We start from the raw sequence: 22,959 nt of genomic DNA, 5'->3' as shown, positions 1-22,959 counted from the left end.
TTTATTTCTCTGGAATAAATTCACGTTCAATGTTTGCCGCTTTACATCATATGCATTCATCATCTGTTCACGAAATCGCCAGTCCATTCTGATACGCTATTCCGCCACGAGAATCCGTCATTGCAGGTGCATGTCATATGCGTCAGACCGATTGTTTTGAATGGAATACGTCATACTCCACTTCAACAGCGTTCGACTATCAACTGAGAGTGTTTCTCTGAAGAGGATGATGACAAAGTGGTGCGGGAAAGAGTCGAAAGATCCAACTGCAGAAAGCATTGAGAGAGTCAGCGATAAGGTTTTGAAAGGGCTTCGTAGGGCTTTGAAAGAGCTGGGGCGGTGAAAAGGGCTCGAGATATCGAATCGAGGGTGCATTTGATATTTTCTTCCACGCGGAACTTAATCTTTATTTATGGGTTGAAGTTAGGTTTATACGTTCCACAAGTACGCATGGACAGCTATGGCGAGGAGGGTGTGAGTCCATTGTGGACATAGTCCTATATATTATGTCTACTGTATAGATACCTTTTTCTCAACTTATACGCAACCAAACTCTACAAATGAGGTACCAAAATACACAGAATTTATCAGAGAACATGTGACGGCATATCTAACTTCCTAAATATTGCTATTGTTTCCTAAAATTTGTTTTTAAATTATTAAAAAAAAAAAAACCGGTAAATATTCCTGACGTTAACGGCGCACAAACTGATACATTTGTTCATTTGCAACAATATCTCGCATTCTTTAAATAACTTTTATCAAAATGCGGCTGATTCCACATTCAAGTCTCCTGTTGATACGTAAGTATGAGTCATCATGTGCGTTTAACAGAGGATTGTGTAATTACTTCCAATGTTGTGTTTAAAGAGGTCCTATGACCTCAATTTTTACATAAACATTCCAATTAAATTTGTACATAAGACCCTGCCTTTTTTTTCTAAATTTTAACATTAGAAACGCGCCTATCCCTCTGTGGACCTGCATTGAAAAGAGCGGGGGAAGCCCGCTGGGGGCGGGCGCAGCACGCTCGTACGGTATTAATACGATCTACGATTAACTATTAATCTCGTATTAACTTCCTCGGTCCTGGCGTTTTGTATGCAATACATCGACGCTTGAATTTTTAACCGCTTGGCTAAGGGAAATTTCGCTATGGCATCTGTTTCAGTGCTTCCTGTCAGATGCCCGCATTATACCTACTAAAGCATATAAAACACTAATGTTGTTTGTTAGCTCCTAATGTACCAGAAAACATAAAATTCAGACCAAATAACGATACATGTCCCAGGGCTAAGGAGGTTAACAAAATTTGAGCAATCCAATTTTTGAACTCTGTAAAAATCGATGGCAATGAATCTCGCAAGCGGCAAATATTGCTTTAACTATGTCGTCAAAGAAGATACTTTCTGATTTGATTTGTTCTATTTATTTCTCATGGGACATAGACTTAAATTCCTTCATTCCTTAAATTCCTAAAAGAGTTAAATTTACTTTTCTCGCAATGAAGTTGATAGCCTTTTTTTCACGAATAATACAAAAGAGGATCTAAAAGTCGGCGTCTAGAAATGTTGTCACCCAACGCGGATTTAAATCGAGTTCAGTGGTATAAACAATTTGTTTTCTGCAAACTCTTAAAAACAGATTTGGCTCACTTGTATCAAAGTTACAAGTTAATTGAACGAAAATTACGGGATCACAATGCGCTCCAAGTTGGGGAACTTTTACGCGCAAAAAACTGGTACATTTTTTAGAAAACATTACGTACAGGAAATATTATTTTGTAGCCGAATTTTTTTCGAAGTAAATGATCCAACGTAGAAATATATTCGCTATCGTATCTATTCGGTATCGTATGTTTTTATTCCATAGACGTTGATTGCTTCGTTTAGACCAAGGGTCTTCCCGCGGTACCCATAGGCAAAAGAAAATATTGTATCACGAACCAAATATCGACACAATCGTCAAAAATAAAAAAGGTCAAAAATCGCATTGATTGATCGAACTTTTTAATCAATAAAGATTGTTGCACTTTGAAATTATGTTTTTTTTTATCGGTGTGGTGGTAAAATGACGTGGAGCATTGTGGCCCTTCGGACGATGTGAAATCGATTTTAGGCCCTCGCATCAAAAAAGGTTTGAAGACCCCTGGTTTACACGATAGAGCCTCTCAAACTCGAGCGTCTTGCTTTTTTCTCACCGATAGTAGCTATGGAGCGCTCCACATTTAGTTGACAGTATGGGCTATTATGGAGAATCGTTTCTCATGTTAATCTCCATAAGGCCGGGAGAGCGGTGTTGTCAATAACAGCACGAAAATTAATGTTGCGCTCCACACTGATTAAAAATTGCATTCATACATAGAATGAGATGCTGCATTCTTGGGTTCTAATAGTTTTTCTATAAAAATTATAGCAAAAGCTATAAAAACATTTCCTTAAATTTCCTTCAGAAACGTGTATTATTTTACTTTATCTTCTTCTCGCAATTGCTGCCTGACCGTTGTATGTATTGAATTGAATCTTCTGCACAAAATTCTTCACACTATTTTCTCTTAGAAGGTCTTCACCAATTGTACAATTATTGAGTTAAAATGTTGTTATGCCGACGTAACACCCTTCAGGACAAGAAAATTTTGATTTTTGCATGGTAAAAAGTAGTCTCTTACTAACTTACGTTTCTTACTGCTGCTACGTATACTGCTATTGCACTCTACTTCGGCGAGTATACCACGCTTTAGAGGATGGGATATGGAGATAGTGTTGGGGGGAAGGGTGCAATGCCTTTACCCCTTCCACCCACCGTGTCGCCGAGAGGTTGAGGAAATTTTGTGAGTGAGGGCGAGGGCAGAAGGAAAGAATGGCCGCGGACTCGGAGGAGGAGAGAGGGAAATAAATGAATAAAAAGAGCGAGGGAAATAAGTTCTGGAGGGGAGGAGATTTTAAAGTGACTTGAGTTGTCGTGAGAGGGGGAAGTATAGGTGGGGTTGTGTGTAGGGAGATACGAAGGGTGTAGAGACATTGGGGGGTGGGGGGGGGAAGGAGAGAGGGGAAGGAGGGGAGTGAGGGGGGGAGAACCCCCCTTAAAATAGCAAGCACGTTGGAGTCCTCCGAAAGTGGAGTGGGGAGTCTCTATGGCCTCGCCTATTTTGGTCAGAGCGGGTGGCGGTGTATGTGAAAAGGCAGGGGGTGGGAGGGGAAGGGAAGGGTGTTGGAGGGGTGGGGCAGAGGGGGTAGGCGTGTTGGGGGGGCAAGGTTAGAAATGGGGTGAGACGTGGGGGTGGGCGGGAAGGGCGATGTGAGGCCACCTCCCTTCAAAACACCCCTCAGCACTCCCTTTCAATCGCATCCGTGCCTCGCGACTTTTATCCCTTTTAAAGCGATTCGAGTGATATAGCGTCAGATTAATATTTGCTTCTCAATATACGGAGAATGCCTAGTATACTGTTCGATAATTTTAAGAGGTCCGCTCGTTCTCAACGAAGAAATAATTTATGTAAAATTCTTCTTTCTATATGCTCTAGGACGATTCACTTTTTTTACGGAGACCGTAATGTCCGCATAACCTTGCGCGCACTAAGACCTGAAGACTAAGATAAAAATCCAGTTATTATAAGTCCTTAATGTTATGGAAGCTAAGGTACTTGATCAATTTCATTTTTTGAAATTTTTTATTCCATCATTATATATACACTTGTTTTATTTTGTGTTTATTTTTTCGGCCTAACTGAAAGCAGAAAAATTTAATTTTGTCATATATTTGTAGCGATAGATTTTTTTACGATGTAATTTGTAAGGCTAGAGTAATACATCACTTCATGTATTTCTTATTTTTAAATCACCATTAGAGGAGCTGACAGAGGCAGGAAAGGAGTGGAAAATTTTGGAATAGTTTGATCATCAATGCTACAATTGTTTGATTTAAAAATATTAATTACGAACCCCGTTATCTGAATGATGTGGAAGAACTGTGAATTTATTTAAGCGTAAAATTTCACGTATCTACATTAATAAAAAGTTTAAAAAAATTATTTTAAACTAATTTTAGCAATCACTCTCGTCGGTAGAATGCATTTGAACAAACCTTTCTCCAACACAAGCTTTTTTGTACATATTCCTCTAAAAATAAAAACACAGGAAACCGGTATAAAAATGAATTACACCCATGTCTCGTATAGCGCAATTTCGATTAGCGCAATTTCGATATAGCGCAAATTCGTTCCTCGGGGAAACATTGCAACGCAGTGTAGCCTAATCAAAAATCTTAAACGCTCTCGTGGTAAAACGTGAACTTACGCTAAGTGCACACGAAATTTCTATCAATTTACGCATATTAATATTATTTCTTGCCTCAAATAGTCTTTTTTGTTTATATATTAATCGAAATCCATTGCTGTGCAAGTGCCGAAAGTATTACTCGTCATTGGGTCCAGATAGCCGGCCTACCGAAGATTTATCTTGTCTCCTTAACAGAATGATAATAAATAATTTAGATTGTTAATTAAGCGTGGCGCTAGTGGAAATGAATTTTTTTTTCAGCCATATGGTTTGAGACGTATTTTTGCCGTCGTAGGTTACCGGGCAATTGACTTCCAGGTAGAGGGTCTACGCTAAAGCCTTCAAGGTCATCGGTATTCACGGGCGAGAAATGGAGCGGTGGCCGAGTTGCGCATGAATAGCATCAACACTTAAAATGGTCCGCTATAGAGTCTCAAGCACAATGGATTCGTTCCCTCCCCGCAGTCTAGGCCTTCTGCGTCTCAGGAATACAGTTCAGCTGAAGAAGGTGATTTAGATAGAGCCATACAGAGTAAAAACCAAGAGAATATGGCGAAAAATAGGAATGAGTGTAGAAAAATCAAGAATTTATCAAGAAAAACCATAAACCTAGAAGAGGACTTGAGAGAGGTCAATGGCATTGAAAATGGAGAGCGTCAAAGCGATATTGCGCGGAAGTTTAAACTCACGATGCCTTATTCTGAATAAAGACGAAGCTAAAATATCAGTGACCTCAGCTGCACCAACTTCAACCAAGCGGTCTACACATACAGAAAGTTCATGGTGAATCAGTGCAAAAAGACGAGAGTGGTAATCGCTCCGAGACATTTAGTGAAAGCTCCGGTTGGTTCCAGAATTTAAACGGCAAGCAGGTATTTTCAGTGTGGCGATATCAGGTGAATCTGCAAGTGTTGATAGCGCAGCCACCACTAAATTTTCTGATGAACTCCAAGCTGTTATTGAAAGTGGCTCCTTTCCCCCTCAACTAGTTTTTAGTGATGACGAGACGATATTCTTTTGGAAAAGAATGCATTCTCGTTCATTCATTTTCAGGGAAGGAAAACCTGGGTCAGGTTTCAAGGCATTTAAAGACTGTTTCACGTAGCTGCTAATGACTCGGAGGACTTCAAATTAAAATGATTTATCATTCAGAAACTCCGCTAGCTATGAAATGGCATTTAAAGTAGCATTTTCCTGTCATTTCGATGAGTGACAAAAGGGCCTGGGTGACACAATAGTTGTTTGTAGACTAGTTTGAAAAATCGTCAACTGCCGGCAACGCATTACGATCCCCTGAGAAAGCAGATGTTAGCCCACCCGCACGACAGGATGGAATTTCGAAAGCACGTAAGAATTTTTTTTTAACGTGAATAAAAGTCTTTGAATGTGTGAATACTATCTTTAAAGATGTTTTAAACTATAAATATTTCTAGAAATAATGTTTTCAAAGGCTTTTTATGGGAATATAGATGTTTTAGAGGAAATTCAATACCCAAGACCTATGCTACCAGGAACGCATCCCTATCTTCCCTATGTTAAAACGCTCTCGTATAACGCAAATTCGTATAGCGCAAAGACCCCAAGGAACGCATCCCTTGCGCTATACGAGACATGGGTGTATTGTGTTTTGTGAAGGTCTTTTGGGGGTGAACTTTACTTTTTTAAACCAGTTTACTCTAAAGATGAATTTCAAGCACTTTTCCGTCTGTTTTATGAGGGAAACTTGAATTTCAGCGTGAGTGTTTATTTCATTTATTTCTCTTACTTCTTGAGCTTTGGTAGTGGTCGATTTGGATGACGTTGAGGTAGTACTTCCTCAACTTTTCACCCCGTGACAAGCTTTTCAAGCGCGAGGTCACCTTGGTTTTTCTGTGCGTGTTCTTCATCGGAGAGATAGACTTAGCCCGCTTAGGCTGCCCTAGCTGGCCAAATGCTTGAGATCCATCCGTTTATATTTCAATATCACCATACCTTGCAATAACTTATGAAGTGATGGAATTATTCTTATAGTTCTGCTCAAGGTTATTGCTCTCATTTCCATGCCGTTCTGCTTGCTTCCCACTTTTATGAAGTGTTTATCCGATACGAAGGTGGAAATGAAGCGAATGACAATGTGCAGAGACCGAGAAGAAGTCCTAATTATTATTCTCCGGGCAAAAATTAAACTATATACTCCCTGAACTTCCTTTTTCCAATACAGTTACTATTGAGTCATTCCTCAAAAATTAAGGTGGTTTTGCTAGGTTAGGATTTGTCGCATCCATTTTATTTACATTTGAAACAAGAATTTTTCAGATTATATTACCCATAATGTTTGGAGATATGCCACGCGTTATTTGGATGCTATAATATGTTTACATTTGCACCGATGCTCGAGGAAGTGTTATGAATTGCGAAACGCGGATTCCATCAAACTGAACCGTCTAGCCACAAGCAAAATGAAGGAATACGAGTCGTGAGTAGGTACCTACTGATAATGGGCATCATAAAATGAAAATAAATCTTATGAAACTTCGATAGCCTTTCTAAGCTGTCGGCAAATGAGAAATTGTAGAAAATTCTTGAAATATGCATGACCATGGTGCCATAAGGATCTTGATTTGGACCTGATTTGATACATCTTCGTAAAGTTAATTGATTTGCATAAATTATTGTCCAATCTAGTTGGTGCCTTGATACATAATATGGAATTTCGTCACACTAATCTAACTCAAACGAATATTAAGTTTATATTTTCACTTCTTCTCAGCGGTTATCATGAAATTTAAAATGAAAGAAAATGTTTCTTATTTATTTGATTTATCGTCCTCGAGTTCAGAGTTAATTCTTTTCAGCATATTTTGAAAATCATAGTAATCCACTTCCCCGGCATTCTTTTTAATCGGCAAAACCGGTGTGTACTCCCTAATTATCAGCTTTTCTCGTTCAATAGATCCGTGCTCGTAATGTGTTCTGTCTTAAGCATTTGAAATTTGATTTCTTTGATGGTATTTAATTAATTATTTCACCCTCGCAACTTCGCAAATTTTCACAGCCCCCGATAATGTTTCTCCTTTATTCCAATGATGTCGGTTGGGTCGCAGGGTCAAGGCAACCCTAAGGCGAGAAGGGCGGAAGTGTCTTCTTTTCTATTCCTCTCTCATCCACTATCATCCGCAGGCTATTACGCCCGCCCAACCCACGAGTTTAGTTTTTTTGGCGTCGTTAAAATATGGGATGGAATAAATTGGTCCCCTATTTGATTCCAATCCAATGGCGGCAGTCCCCTCCTCGTTGTAGCGGGCGCCCGTGAGCAAGGACCCTTCTCCTACGGAGACGACGAAAGTAATTATGGAATGCGGGGTATTATTAGAGTCGTGTAGCACGTTGCCTACGCTAAACGGTGGACTCGGTGGACTGCAGGTATGAACGGATAATAAACCATTAGCTCGACGGAAAATAACCTTTGCTTTGACTTGTGAAGTTACATTTTTCCTCTCGGTATTCCTTCCACTCATTTTCCATGGGGAAGATTTATAATATTTACCCGATTCATGAAGTGCGCTTGAAACTGGAGGATTGAGAAAATATAATTTGTTTGGGCCGCTATTTTTTGCAGTTACCATCAACAGTAATCGCTCAGCTTCGTCATATATTTGAACGATTTAATTCTTCTCAAGTAGAGATTGGGTGCTGTGACTAAACGGATGACGCGACTGACTTCGGATTAGAAGATTTCAGATTAGAGTCCTGGAAGGATTGTTCCTTTTTTCTGATATTTTAATATGCTTTTTTCAAATCGGTTTACGCATCTTCCATCGTTTTAGGCTTAGATATTGCGCATTTTATCACGTAGAAATTTTTTGTAGCCTTTTATGCATTTTTATAAAATAAATGTAGAAAATAATATTACAATATAATGAAATAATTAAAAAAACAAGTTTTTATTTAATATAAAAAGAATAAAATACTACCAAAAATTAAAAATCTATTAAAATGCCCACGTTTTTATTCGAACTGAAAAGAAGAAAATAGACCATCCTGCCCTGGTTAGAAGTTTACATTTTACTTCTAAAAGACTGCATGTTCAAAACTAAAAACGTGGTGCGCAATCAATTTCAGCGTCGTATATCAAATTCTTTCTTCGAAAATATTCGCAGCAAAAATCTCACATGCATGATGATGAATTTATTTCACTACAGTTGCAGATGTAAAGCAAATACGCATCACGTTTTGTTTATGAACATCTAGCATATAATCTAAACGTCGAACTAAATTTAAACGTCGAACCATGGGCAAAGGAATGGAGATTTATTTTCTCATTTTTAGTTCGAACAATATCGCGGGTTTGTTTAGTTAATTTTTTAAATTTATTGTAGTATTGTCCTCCAAAGTTAGATTTAAAAAAATATATTTATCCTGATTATCATATCATTGCATTCGATAAATTTTGAAAGATTTTTTGTTGTCCTCCTATTAAAAAAATACTCCTAGATTTATGGTTTACTTCCCCGTCGGTGAATTCTCATCTTATGTATTCTTCTTTGCAGGAAACGGTGACAACAGTCTACACTTCAGACACAGACCTCGACGGAATCTGGGACGAAAGGCGCCTTCAGCAACTGGTGGGTAACTCGCAGTGACTATAGAGCGAAATAAGGGAATTAATACAATTGACTTAATGACCGTTTACTGTAAAAGCAGCAGCATTGCGTCACTTGGCATAGAATTACTTTGAAATAAGCAGTCACGGTTTTTCTAACCGTGCAGAGAGCGAAGATCGCCGAGGAGTGCTTGTAACGCGGCCAACCGTTGACTCACCGCGATTTAAAGGAAGCTATTTTTCGTTGAACGTTAATGATGCACTGTTGGCACTAGTTAATAAAAAAAATCGTCCAAATGTATTGAAGCGTTTTCATGCTCTTAATTTTGCCTTACCTTCTAGACGCAGGTACAGAGCCTCTAGCCCACCATGTTCTTGAAATGTTGGCTTGACAATTATTCGTAATAGGTACATACATAATCCTTTTACTTCATTCATGTCTCAATTTTAAAAATTCTCGCAATTTTTGCCAATTCATGGTAACCTTTGATTGAGCTTTTTGTACATTTAGTGACTTGAGACTTGAGCTTCTATCCTCATAACTGTTAAAACCCTACCAACACCTACCGCAATGTGATTGGAATTACAAGACCACTGTTAGCATAAAAAACATGATTATTTATTTTGTAAATTTCGGTTAACTACGGGTGAGTTCTTATGAAAACAGCAGCAGTTACATGCAGATCAACAAAGCTGCCACTTAATCATAGTTTGCCCTTAGTATCTACTTAACCCCCTTTTCCACAAGCAAACGCTATGATTTTCAATTAACGTGTGAGAATTGTGGACTTTGGTTATCCACATCAAAATTACAAACTCATAGTTTCTTTTCGTTTAAATTCAATTATTTTACCGGCCATGGTTTCGGCTTTAAGTGCTGTTAAGCAAGAAATTCAATGTGGAAAGTGAAATGCATTTAATTTTTACCATTAATTTTCCTTCCGTTTCCTGTTTGTATCAAGTTTTTCCCCACTTTACCGCCCTATTATGGTGTTTGTTTGTACATATATCTCAAATTGTATTTCATGCTCGTCTTTTTCTACATATTCAGTTTGGCCAATTGCTGATGTAATGATAGCCAACGTTCCTTAACATATAAGTTCCATCCGACTTCACATTGGTAGTGGGTGTTATTTCGCGGATCATCTTATCCTTTCTCTATAATCATCAAGATTTGCGGTCTTTATACATCACAGTGTCTTCGCATTTCTATTAACACTTTTTCGGTTAATTTTGGCCAGTTCAATACTTGTCATTATTTCTTCTTAATTCTCAAGTAGATTCTTTACTGTGAATGATTAGCTTGAGACTTTCTTGGGAATATTGGGCAACACTCATAGTGATATGATGCCATCGCTACTTGGATCTCTTCATTTTTGTCAAACTATGCATTTGATTCAATAGCAATTATTTTTTCTGCAGATACTGTAATAATTCTATACGCACATTCATGTTACAGCTTGCCAAGGATATTCCAGTTAAATTTATTGATTTCAACATCCGAATTAATTATAATATTCAACCAAAGTAATGTATCAATATTATAATTTTATAAGCATTGGAATATAGAACCAAAAAATAATCTATGACCTTTGTTCAGTATCAGTCTTGTCTCAGTTAAAGTAATTATCTACCTATTGGATATATATTTTTTTAAATGGTACCTATCTGAATGTTCCGTCTGAATATTTTTTTCTTAATTCTTTTCACCCATATGAGAATCCTTCTTAATCGTTGCATTGTTTGCATTGCAGTTGGAGTCCTGTAACGATTACGACGGTCGTCGGAAAATCCGAGCGAGAATCCGTACCGTTATGGCAGAACAAAAAGGTATTTCCATCGTGTTGCCGATGTTGGGACCTTGGTAATTTCTGTTTTGGGTCCGTTTTTTCTTAAAGCTGCAATTCATTTTACTAGTATCTACATAAATATTGCGTTAGTGTAAGTTCTTTTTCGTGAAGTCGAAAAATAAAACTATTAACTTTCCTAAGCATAGGGTGGCGCCTTTTAAGAGTTACGGTTTGGCTGTTTTTTTATATTTTACTTCTTACGAATGCTCTTGTTTCATTTTCCGCAGTATCAATTTCTTCTTGGATCAAGGTAAATAATTACCAACAATTTTCACCCCTTTAGGATTCGTAGAATCCATTTTTTAATATTTGTGACGCACGATCGACGGGTAGTTTGTCAATGTGGTTGGTGTCACACGCTCCATAAATAAATCTGTAATGAAGCCAATGCGAAGAAAATTTTTGTTGTTTAACACTTTCGAGAATCAGTCTTCGTCAGTCATATTCGACTTCATCTGTACTCGAACTACTGTTAAAGAATTAAATAACAGTGTTTTTATTAATCTTCATTGAATGTTCTATTAGTCGTATACAAAGGTAGCCTGCAAGCACAAAATAACCTATTATTTTTCCACACCTTGAAAATACCGCTTAAGTATTTAAAAAACAATTCTTTCAAATTTGCGGACGTTAAAGTGATGGTGACATCAATGAATTTAATCGATGAAGGCAGAGGATGCTGAATCAGTGGAATATGAGGAATTAATTACGCAAACCTTGAACACCTGATGCATTTATATGATAAAATCCACGTACCGATCGATTACATTGACTAGACGATCCAATGTAACATGTTTGAGCATTGTAGAGAACTAATAATTGTTGCTATTGAACTGACGCCAAGCCATTAAGTTAGCACTTAATAAGGGTGATTATTGGACCCTAAAAGTCGTAAGAAAATTTACTTTCTATAATTGCATATATGTGACCTGATCGAAAAACTAGTAAATTGAAATGTATACTGTAAGGAATCACGTGGCCCTTTCTTCTCGTGGAATAGTTTCGAAAAGTACTAATCTTCTCTCGCATTCCCATTTTTCCCACCCATAACCTCCCCGAATCTACGTCACCTGCCTTCCTCCCTTCTTTTGTCATCGCAATACCGCAGTGACTGCCGCCATCGTGGCCGAGGGCCGCTTGGAGGCCGAGAGAGAGGGAGACTCGTCCAGCAAGGCGCTCGTCCCGAAGCAACCGTCCGGCGAGGCGGAGCAGACCGCGTCGACCACCATGACCACTGTTACGAGGACCGTGCAGGGTGAGTTGCTCCCGCTCATTGTCGATCAGTTGAAGAACTCGCTGGAGAGGAGGCGGGGGGTGGAGGGCGGGGGACGGGCAGGTTGCAGGGTGGGTGGGGGCAGCAGCACCAGCAGCGAGGAAGGCCCCTTCGACTCGGGGACCGAGTCCGGCGAAGAAAGGAAGCACCAGAGGAAGCGGAGGCAACAGAACTTGCAAACACAGCAGAACTTGCAGGCGGCGGTCCCCGCCATGTCGTCGGCCGGCGGAGAGGAAGGCGACGTGGAGGACGAGGGAGAAGAGGAGCTGGTACACGTGGACGGGGAGTTTTCCTCGTTCATGGAGGGCCTGAAGACTTCGATAGAGGCCGCGGCAGCCAGGAGGATGCGGCTGCGAGCCCCGGGCGACGGGCAGGAGGGGCAACCGCCCCAACTGGGAGAGTGGGGCGGGAAGGGGACGGACATCGCCCCAAAACAAGAGGAAAAGAAGGGAGAGATGAGCGACGAACTGCTCGGTGAGGTACACACCGCCCTGGACAAGCTGCAGGGAACGCTGCAAAGCGCGGGAAATCTTGATCCGGCCAAGAGCCAGGCGCTACTATCCTTGATATCTAGGCTACAGACCTCCCTTACCCAGCAGCAACTTCAGCAAAATGTTAAGGAGACTCCGGAAGAGGAGGTCGAACCTCCTCCTCCTCCAGACCCTCAGCCTAGGCCAACCGTGCCGGACTGGAAGGCCAGGGCCCAGAGGAAGAGGCAGGGTCGGGCGCACACGGTGGGGGTGAGCAAGGAAGAGCTGGCGGACGCGAGGAGGCTGCTCGAGAAGAGCCATCAAGAAGGGAAAGACGAGGAAGACGAAGAGGAGGAAGAGGGGGAGGACGGGGTGGGGAAGTTGGCGGAGCAGAGGCTCGCCCCTGCCGGGAGTCCGTCTGCGCCATCCTCGGAGGGCAAAGGGTATTCTCTCATGAAGCAGTCTTCGGCCGGAGACCTTGGCCCGCCCTCGTGGGCCACCAACTCACTGGCCGCCAGAGTGTTCCGACCGGTGCACTTCGAGCCGCAGCGGTCGCCCACGTGGGCCAGCATGTTCAACAAAACGGCCAAACCGTTCCAGCGGGAAGCCCTCGGAAAGAATCCCCCCGGCGGTACCGCGACGCCCCCACCGACCTCGAAGTTTCCTCTCAGGCCCCCTCCTCTTACCGCGCCGCTGGAAGAGAGTGGCGCCCCCGCCACGCCTCCCGCGGAAGTCCCGAGGGTCGAATCCTACCCGCAAAAAATAATGCCACCTGGAACGAAGGCCGAAGAATCGCAACCACCACCACCGGCTCCTCCTCCCCACTTGCCGACCCCTCAGTTGACGTCGGCGAAGGAAGCGCGGGTGCCTGCCTCCTCTTACGTCGCCCAGAATAATTACGGCCCGCCTCCGCAGCCCACGTACCACCCGCCCGCGCCGTCGCAGACCTACTGGCCCACTTCCCCTTACTCCACGGTCCCCTCGTCTTCTCAGGCGAGCAGCGTCGCCAACGGTCACTCGCACCGCGACAGCGAGAGCTCAGTGACGGGCTCGATAAGTACCAAACCGGAGACGGAAGAAGACGAGGAGGAAGAGGAGCAGGAAGAAGAGGGAGAGATCTCTGCGAGGCTCAGTTCACAGGCGGCGAAGAAAGTCGTCGCGAGTGCGGACGTCGAAGACGATGACAATGAAGATGATGAGGATGACGACGATGATGAGGAAAACGAATCGGAGGTAGTGACTCAGAAAGAGGTGTACGCGAACGGCGATATGGCGCACCAAGGCGCCAAAACAATCGCGCCACACTCGGCGCCCGTAAGCTCCACCCCCGAAAAGCGATCGGTGCATCACTCCCTATCTTTAGACAGCGGTTCGGCGAAGGAGGGGGCGCTGCTCAAGGCGGCGGGGGGAGCGGGAGGGGAAATGGCCAGCCGCGCGAGTCCGCTGGCTAGATCCTGGACGCTGGACGATCCTAGCGCTCTACTCTTCACCCCCGCCGAGTGCGTGCAGATCGCGGTGCACAAGGCGGCCATCAAGAAACAGATCTCGCACGAGGAGGAGCAGAGGATGAAGATGAGGAACAGGGCGGCGAGCGGAGGGACGGACCACTCCGGGGGAGAGTGTCCGGCGACAGACGGGGAGTCGGGATTCGTGGGAAGCGCGCAGTACCCACCTGCGATCGTGAGGGACGCCAGCGGCAGCAGGAGCGGGTCGTACTTGAGCGATTCAAGGCCCAGCGAGGAGGTAAGTAGGACGACCAGCGGGAGCAGCGTGTCCTCCATCAGCTCGAAGAATTCTGCCGGTGCTCCGAACGGTGTGTTCGAACCCGTTGAAGTGAAAGAAAGTGCAAACCCTCCTCCTCCGTCCGTTCCTCCTAGGAGAGACTCCATGCCCTCGTATGGCCAGAAAGACAATCCAAACAATCAAGTGGAAGCGGAGCGTAAATTTAACAATGTGGGCGGCGGTGTTTGGAACCAAGGGCAGAAGCAAAGCATTCCCAACATTCAGAAATACGCGCAGGCGACGGTGCAGCATTGCCAACCCGGTGTTAACGATCACAGCGCGTATGCCAACGAAGTGGGTGGGCACGTGCAGTCTAATGGTCCTGCTAAGGGGTCGGATGAAAGAAATTCGACCACTCAACAGTCGCATGCGTCGCGAATACAGGAGAAAATGGAAAAGAAGAAAAAGATGAAGCGGGCGAATACCATCGACATCCCCAAACCTCTTAATTTCTATGTGAATGAAGATGATTATTCCAGTGGTGATGAAGAAGAATTTGATGAAGAGATGGCTGGTGAAGAAGCAGTTGGAGATGGTTCTTCTGGCCTTGGAACTCACCGTGCTGCATACCTGGCCTTAAGAGGGCCCATTAGAGTCAAAATTCCATCTAATCAACCGCAGCTTGCACCGTCATTCCAGGCGAAAACTGAAAGTGATAAAAAATTCTTAGCCTTTCTGGAACAGCACAGTGGAAATACTACTAGTAAAGCCGAGCCAGCGTACCATTCTTCTGCAAGGGGTGGAGCTCATTGGAGCAACCGGTTTAGTAACATTAAGACCACATTTGAAGGCACAGGAAGGGGATCATCTGAGTTCCCCAATCAAATGCGAGGCCATGGTGCAGGAAGAGGCTTTGGTAGGGGCAATGTCAGTGGTCCAGCTTCAGCAAGAAATTTTTGGCGTGCGGCAGATGACTCTGTGACTCGGGTTAGGAGCAACTCACATGAACCTCGTTTAAGCAAAGAGGGAAGTACTTTACTGCGTCGTTTGTTTGAAGAGAGAGATGCTGCAGCCAATGACAATCAGCCGGCTTGGAAGAAAGAAGATGCCAAGAGACGCTCTTCTGAGCAGATAAGTAAATTACCCTGGGCTGGAGACCCTCATTTGAAAGGAGATGCTGCTCACAAAGATTCTGTTGTGGTAGGTTCACTGACGGTGGCAAACAAGAAGCAGCTTTTCTCGGCAATGAATGCTTCCCCTCCTGTGCCAGAGGTCAAGGGACCTGTGCCTGTGGGGAAGTTCTCTCATGCTCCTCTCTCTGCTTTCCGACCTCTTCCTACTAAAGATCACAGTAGTTCATCTTCTAGCACTTCAACACCACTATCATCTCCAGGAGCAGTGCGACTGGCATCACAAAAGTTCAGTGTCACTTCTGGATCACCTGCTTCCTCATCAGTAAAACCTCAATCTAACCTTGTAGGGCCTAGTCAAAAGAAAACATTTGTTCCCACGCAAGAATGTCAGTCCCCAAAAGGAGGACCTCCACCCTGGGCCAAGGAAGATGCTCACGGCAGGGTTATGTCTTCCACTGCTCGCTTTGAAACACTTTCCAGAGATAATTCCCCTCCACCACCCCAATTATCCTATTCATCTCATTCCCATGTGGTTCATTCTCATAATATGCATCCTCAGGCTGCCACAAGTATATCCCAGCCACTTGGTGTGGTTCCACCGGCCAAAAGTGTGGCCTATCCACAAAATATTGCTCATCCTCCCAGTGCTTTTCAAAGTTATGCTAACCAATCTAATGCGCCTGTACCACCCCCACGTTCTAATGCCCCTAGAACTTCTGTGATGCAGCAGCATCCAAGTGAGAAACCAAAGCCTCCTCCGAGACCGTACAGTCCCCCACCTCCCAATCTGCCACCCCCTCCGTTAGCATACAATCAGCCACCCCCTCCGTTAACGTACAATCAGCCACCCCCTCCATCAATGTACAATCAGCCACCACCACCTCCTCCATTGGTACCACCACTGCCCATACCTCATATCGAACCACCATCTCCAGAACCCCAATTGCAGTGTGCTGCCATGTCAAAGGTCATGGTGGGACCTGTACTCCAGCAAGCTGTGGTGCAGAAGCGTAAGAAAGGTGGTGATATGGAGGAAGATGAGGAATTTGGGAGGGAGTCAGCGGCCAAAAGTCTGAGCTCTGCCTTGCATCGTCTCTCTGTGTCACCATGTCGGCCTCCCCGAGCCTCCCCTCCCTCTCCGCCAAATCCTCATGACATTTATCCAAAAGATATGCCAGTGGACAGTGCACAAGTGTACAGTGCTGATACTTATTTGCATCCTATCCATGCAACCCATAGAACTGATGAACAGAGATTTATAAGTCACAGTGAACCTCAGAACATGCAATATGTAGGCTATTCACAGGCAGGACCAGTTACACAGCCACTTGGGCAAGACTTATTGAGTGAAGAGCCAAGCCAGGTCAAAAAAGTACTACCTCAGGACCAGGAAGAGTTTTATAGGAAGCAACTCTTGGCTGTGCAGGAAGCTCAGAGGGCCCAAAAACTCAGGGAGGAGGCTCAAAATGAATATCTCAGCCATTCTAGTTTACATCAAAGTAGTCCAACTCTTGGTTATCAATCCCCTAAAACACACAAAGTGCAACATGCTTCCCTAACATCTGACACTAGAGAAATGAATGACGAGTCAGTGGTCACAATGAGGTTACAAATACCTGTCAAAGAAACAGAGTGGAATATCCCTCACAGAGAAACAATGTCTGTGTCACCGTATCAAAAAGGAATTGGTGCTATTCGATCTAGTTCATGTCATGATGTTCGCAGAGCTATGGCTAGTGCTCCTCCTCCTCCAGAGGAACGAAGGCTAACTCCTAAGAGGGAATTAGATGACAGGTCTCCTACTTCAGTTCTTCAGAAATCTGAGTCTTGGCATCTTTTGGCGCAAATGGGTCGCTCAAGCCCAAGCTCAAAGAGACCTCAGAGTCTTGCATTGGACCAGAGCAAGCGTAGAGTCCCTACAGCCCTACCAAAAATGTCCTTCCCTAAACAGTTTGAAGCTAGACTATCCCCTGAGACAGTAACGACAAAGCAGAAGACTGTTGAAGCTTACTTGAAAGGACAAGGTACAGGTACACCTCCTCCAGCAAGGCGTAAGTTAAAATTGCAAGAACCTCAGCCCCCTCTGTTGTTGGATGACAACTTAGAGAATGTGGATGAGGCATTTGAAAGCCTCTTCACCGCTGCCACAGCAGCTCAAGATAAAAGGGTATCTGGAGAAAAGAGTGAAATGATAAGTAAAACTTCTAAGACCACCCAGATGTCATCTAATCAGAGCCAGCAGCATTTATTAAGACCACCAGCACCCCCAAGGGAGTCATCTGCCTCTCCCCAGTTTCAGCGGAAGCAAAAGGCTTGGGAGGAATCCAGTATGGTGAAAACAAAGCTTGCTCATAATCTCTCCGGCAGTAAGTAGAAGAAGAGCATGACTCCTTTGAAGATGTGTGCATAGTCAGCATTTGACAGCTGTGCATGAACAGCGCACAATTTCCCATGTTACCACAAAAAATACCCTCGTGAAATGACCTCATCTTGTGTGAGCTTCCCTGGATTAGTTTAGTGATATACCCATAATGGATGCTTATCACTCATGCTCATCATCTCCAATGCCCATTACCATCTAATCATACATGAACCTAACTGAGTGAATACATTAAATGTGTGCCTGCTTTAGAAAACACAAATGCCATTCATACCTTAGTTGGAGTTCTCTAAAACCATACTCTAATTACAAGTCTCTAAAACCATACTTGTTCTGGAATTTTGCTGCGTATAACATCACCAACCAGAGTAATTTGACATTGAACATCTTACGGACATCATTCATTAATGTTTTAGTATTGTTCACAGTCATAAATATTGCTTTTACCTTCTCACCGTAATTCACCGACCTCATCAATGTTTTTCATTGTTTTAGTGAATCACATGAAAACATCCTGTAAAAACCAAATGTATTCAATCTCAAATGTAATTTTTGTTGAGATAAAAATGCATGTATTATAAAATGAAGATTCTCTCTCATGGATTCAACATGCAACAAATGATTATTTTAGTTGAGACGATTCCCATCTCACAGTCCATACTGAGGTCTTACACTTCCTTTTAGCCCATGTCGCATGGAAATTGATGTACCTAATGTGGATTGTTAATATTCTCAACTTCAAAAATTGTAATACTTGAAATGTGTATGCATGAGAGAAATCTAAGCTCACCATGAAATGACTTTCATGGTGTCCTTGGTGATAAAAAAAATATGTTTGCCCTGCAATTCACCTATAACAGAGTAAATATGTTGTTTCATGATTTATGCAATGTTAACAATTTTTTGCACCTACATAATGCTCTTGTGAAATGCTTGTACAAATGGATGTATTTTGTAGCTGTGAGAAATTATTCGTACATGGTATAATTTTGTTCACTGGATGAGTTCTAATTGAATCATGCAATTGCTGCCTCATCCATTATATGCAATGGAAAATGCAGGCTTGCAAGTAGATTTAGAAGAATAATGATACCTAATGAATATTTCCTTTAGCTGGAAAGTAACAGGTAAATTTATGTGAGCATGTTTTAATCTATAGTTCATAAATGTGAAGCATATCCTGTTAAACCAAAGCTATCCATACATTTGCAAGTACTTCCCACTTGCTTGTAGATAGTTCCAATGAGTTGATGAATTTTGAGCTTCAAATCCCATTGTTCTGCTATTAGAATTTTTGTTTTAAAAGTTTTGCTTGTTTCTTGGTTAATTAATTGATTGAACCTGAATTATAATAGTTTGTTTTACTTGATTGAAAATGCTTTGGACATACAGCTTAGCACTAAAGCAAAAGTGAAATACTAATCTTAAATAATATATTTTGTGAGTTTTGGTTTTGCCTTGAGTAATACAGCAGTGCCTTACACTTTATATTTTCAGGCCATTCTGAAGCAACAACTATGTCCTCCAGTTTAGATTCTTCTGTCACCAAAACTGAAGGTAAATAAATCTCCTCTAAAACGATACATGACTCCATACACAACCATAAAATAGCTGAACTTATGATGACGTAAATGCTGATGACTCAGTATGTTATTCATGAACATGAATCACAAGTACATATGGTTAACCCCTTGCCTCAAACCTGCTATTTTATCAGGCCAAGCACACTTTCTAATTTCAAAGGAAGGTGAAATTTGGATAAGTTAATCGACTATGCATGTGTTTTTGTTAATTTCTCGACTCACTGTTCCTCATTGGGCGCTTTCCATTCATGCGTCGACTAGTATCGACTCGCGGTAACTGTTTATAATTCTCCAATTTCTGTGCGTTACCGTTTGTTGACTTGTGTCACAACAGTCGGCGACACACAGCGAATGGAACACGAAAACCGCGATGCAAGTTGACATATAGTTGACACAATAAACAAATCTAATAAATTCTATAAAGTTAAACACCCAATGACTCTTTGGGCGAGTTTTGTCCAGCAACCAATTTAACTATTATCATTATTATTATCATTATTAAATGAATGGAAAGCACCCATTGTAATTTAAGTGTATTGATTATGAAGTCTGATTGGAACATATGAATCTGTTCTCACTCATGTGTTTGCCTTACAATTTGCAGTGCATACCAAGTCGTCCAACTATTCTGCCACAGTCACTGGAAAGAGTCGTGTTTCAAAAGGTGAGATATTGGCCATTTTCTGCTAAAGATAAAAGGGCAGTTGAACTGAACCCCCCCAATCTCATGGAAGAGTACTATCCAAACCTCAGAAAATTTTGGAAAACTTTTTTAAGGCGTACGTATGAAATATTTTGACTGAACGTGAAAAGAAGTGTATTAGATTAAGTCTTCAGAAAAAATAAGAGAATCATGCTGACACTCCATAGTGCATGCATAAATCTAATAAATTCTATAAAGTTAAACACCCAATGACTCTTTGGGCGAGTTTTGTCCAGCAACCAATTTAACTATTATCATTTGGTTACACTTTCATTGATGGGATGATGAAGTCTTTTTCAATGCTGTGAATCTGGTTTAAAGACATCTTAGTGAGCTGCTATATGGGCTGCATGATTGCAATCCACTTACTTGAAAGTCTTGAAAGTATATTTCAATCAAAATACAGGGAAGACAGAAGGTGGGGTCAGGGTGTTTTGTCCCACTGGATGAGCGCTTGTATATTGATTGATGGGTACTACTGCAAAGCACTAAACTAAATGCCCTACTGATGCACACCACCAAAATGGCAATTTTTTTCTTTGTGGTTTATTTAACCTTTTTACTGCCAGCCCATTTCAGGTGGGATGTATGAAGACTGCCAAGGCTATTTTCTGGAATTAGCAACATTTCAGATTTTAAAAATTTTCAGCTACTTAATTTGATTTAATACATCTAGATTTTTTTCCCAATTCTTAAGTAATATTTATATCTTATAACCATAGATAGAGTATGGGGGTTTACATAAACCACAGCCATTGAAAAGGCCACAGTCACAAAAAAAGTGAAATAATTTGGGCTGATAAATTGGCCCCTGGCAGTTTTTGCTTAACCAGCGAGGGCCGATATATCAGCCTGGTGGCAGTAAAAGGGTTAAAGTATAAGGAACAATCAACCTTTCCTCACATGCAAAGTTAGGAATATTTTTTCCATATAGCATAGTTAACTTTGATATTCATCTACTCTTCTGCACCTCAGAAATTGAAATCTACCTTTCAGCCATTTAAAAAATCAAATAATGGGTAAAATTTAATTTTAAAAAGCTATTTGTAATGCAAAGATCCATTATTGCCTTAAAAAATAATGAAGTGCAACAATAAAATATTTTCGAGAGCACTATTGGATGTAGAAGCATGATACTCACTACTACTAAGTCACTTATCCAGAAATACTGAGACTGCCACTATAGCACAACATATGCACTAAATCTAAGAAAAATATTAAATATTAAGTTTCGCCTTAAGAACAACTTCTATTTACAGCCGAAATTTAGATGGCTATCTTTAATATTTTCTCTTCTTATACTTCACTTCTAATACCTAAGGCCCTTGCATCACTAAAAATTATTTTTTTTTCATTTAAAATTCAAAAAAACTCAATTTGTTAAACTAATGATGGCACAAGTCAACTAATACCCAAAAACTACTGAAGGCGAGGACATATACATGTGTTCCCAAAAACTTTCAATGCCCCTCAAACAAGAAAAAAGAAAACCACAATTTACACCGGCCCTCCTCAAGTAAATACCTATTAAAATACCATTAGAAATAAGACGTAAAAGTAATTTAATGAATAACATTATGAATACCTCATAAGACAAATTTAAAATTTATTCATTCCAATATCCATACTCGCATTGGGCTCTGGCCTGCTTCAGTACGAAAAGAAATCACAACGCATCCACAATGTTTAAACAGTAATTGCATTGAAGCATGCTATTATAATTCCCCATCACAGAAAGATAATTACCGTATAAGCTTGTGTAAGAGGCGCACCTTTTTTCCCAGACATTGCAACCGAAAATGGGGGTGCGCCTCTTACACAAACTTCTTATCTCCTCCCCTCCCCTTCACCGGTCGCAAGTCTAAGGGGAACTGAGTGGCCTTGGTTTTCAGCGTGAGTCAGTCATCTGAAACCTTGGGTCAAAATCAAACGGCAGGCAGGGGAGTTTATCCCTTAGTGACGTATTTTTAAAATGCTCCTGTTTGAATTTCTTGCAAGCATTGCGCCGTCACGTCGGTACCCCAGAGGTGAACATTGAAAAGATCGCGCGGGGTTTTTCGCTCCGGAGCGCGCGCTAACTTTGCTGCCACGAGTGGGAATCCCGCGGCATTTATACTTCATAGTGTAATCGCTTATCAAACGTATAGAAACGCGTCGTTTTGAAGGACATACCTTGTTAATAGTCAACATCTGTCTTGCCGAGCACTTTCCATTACGTTGAGCACCTGATTTTTCAAAATTCATCTTCAGACGCTAATATGAGGATTTTTGCAACTGAAAATTGTATTGGTGTCTAAACCTGCGGTTTAAAAAATTCGAACGAATGTGTTCATTGTTGGACTAAATGGTGGATAGAAGAAATCGGAAATGCTTGTAAGTGAAGAGCGCTGAAGGCGAGGTCGAGGGGAAGGAGCGCGCTCCCTCCCCTCCGTATTTCAAGCTACGAGGCTATGAGCGAAGGAGCAAGGGAAGAACACGTCCGATCTTGTATGTGACGTCGTTGCCTTTAATGCGAAGGGGCGAAGGCGCTGCAATGTGATATACGCAGTTTGCGTTGCCTGAAGTTTCCAGTCCGTCTCGTCTTGTTTGAATGCGCTTATGCTACGCTTGTTTCTTCCGAAATTGTGCTGCTTGGACTATGTTGAATTTTAGTAGCCTTGTTTTAGCTATAAATCTTTGTGTCAATCAATTAGAGCTCAAAAAACTTAAATGCTGTCAGATATACATCGCGTTAGGTCAAATTCTTTTTAGAACCTCGTGCGTGTCTTACGATTGCTGAAAGATATCGATATATCTCCGAGCTCAGAAGGTGACTCACCTAGCATTTCACCTCCAGAAACTCGGAAAATTGAACCTGGTAGACCGAAAAAGGTCAGTTGGTGAGATGGGGTAGGGATGAAACACGTTTCAATTGTTCACCTGTAACTTGAAATTTTCCTATTATCCTGTGGAGTCTCGGAAAGGAAAAAAACGGCAGAGGCATTGG

General features: G+C 41.9%; 1 protein-coding gene across 8 annotated transcripts in view; it reads left to right on the top strand.

Moving 5' to 3' along the window:
- LOC124159450 (mucin-12-like) overlaps positions 1–22,959 on the top strand; it is a 271,706-nt gene that overhangs the window by 230,281 nt on the left and 18,466 nt on the right. For all 8 annotated transcript variants that reach the window (XR_006864964.1, XM_046535262.1, XM_046535263.1 and 5 more), the window contains 5 exons: positions 8,807–8,881; positions 10,614–10,689; positions 11,818–11,964; positions 19,185–19,244; positions 19,875–19,934. Coding sequence is in view for 7 of the 8 variants with exons in the window: in XM_046535262.1 (XP_046391218.1) it covers positions 8,807–8,881; positions 10,614–10,689; positions 11,818–11,964; positions 19,185–19,244; positions 19,875–19,934 (418 nt within the window). In the remaining variant the exon portion in view is untranslated. The remainder of the gene's footprint in view (positions 1–8,806; positions 8,882–10,613; positions 10,690–11,817; positions 11,965–19,184; positions 19,245–19,874; positions 19,935–22,959) is intronic.

The sequence above is a fragment of the Ischnura elegans genome, chromosome 5 (assembly GCF_921293095.1).
Source record: "Ischnura elegans chromosome 5, ioIscEleg1.1, whole genome shotgun sequence".
Classification (NCBI taxonomy): Eukaryota; Metazoa; Arthropoda; class Insecta; order Odonata; family Coenagrionidae; genus Ischnura; species Ischnura elegans.
The sequence above is the reverse complement of the archived record's forward strand: the minus strand, read 5'-3'. Positions and strand labels throughout refer to the sequence as shown.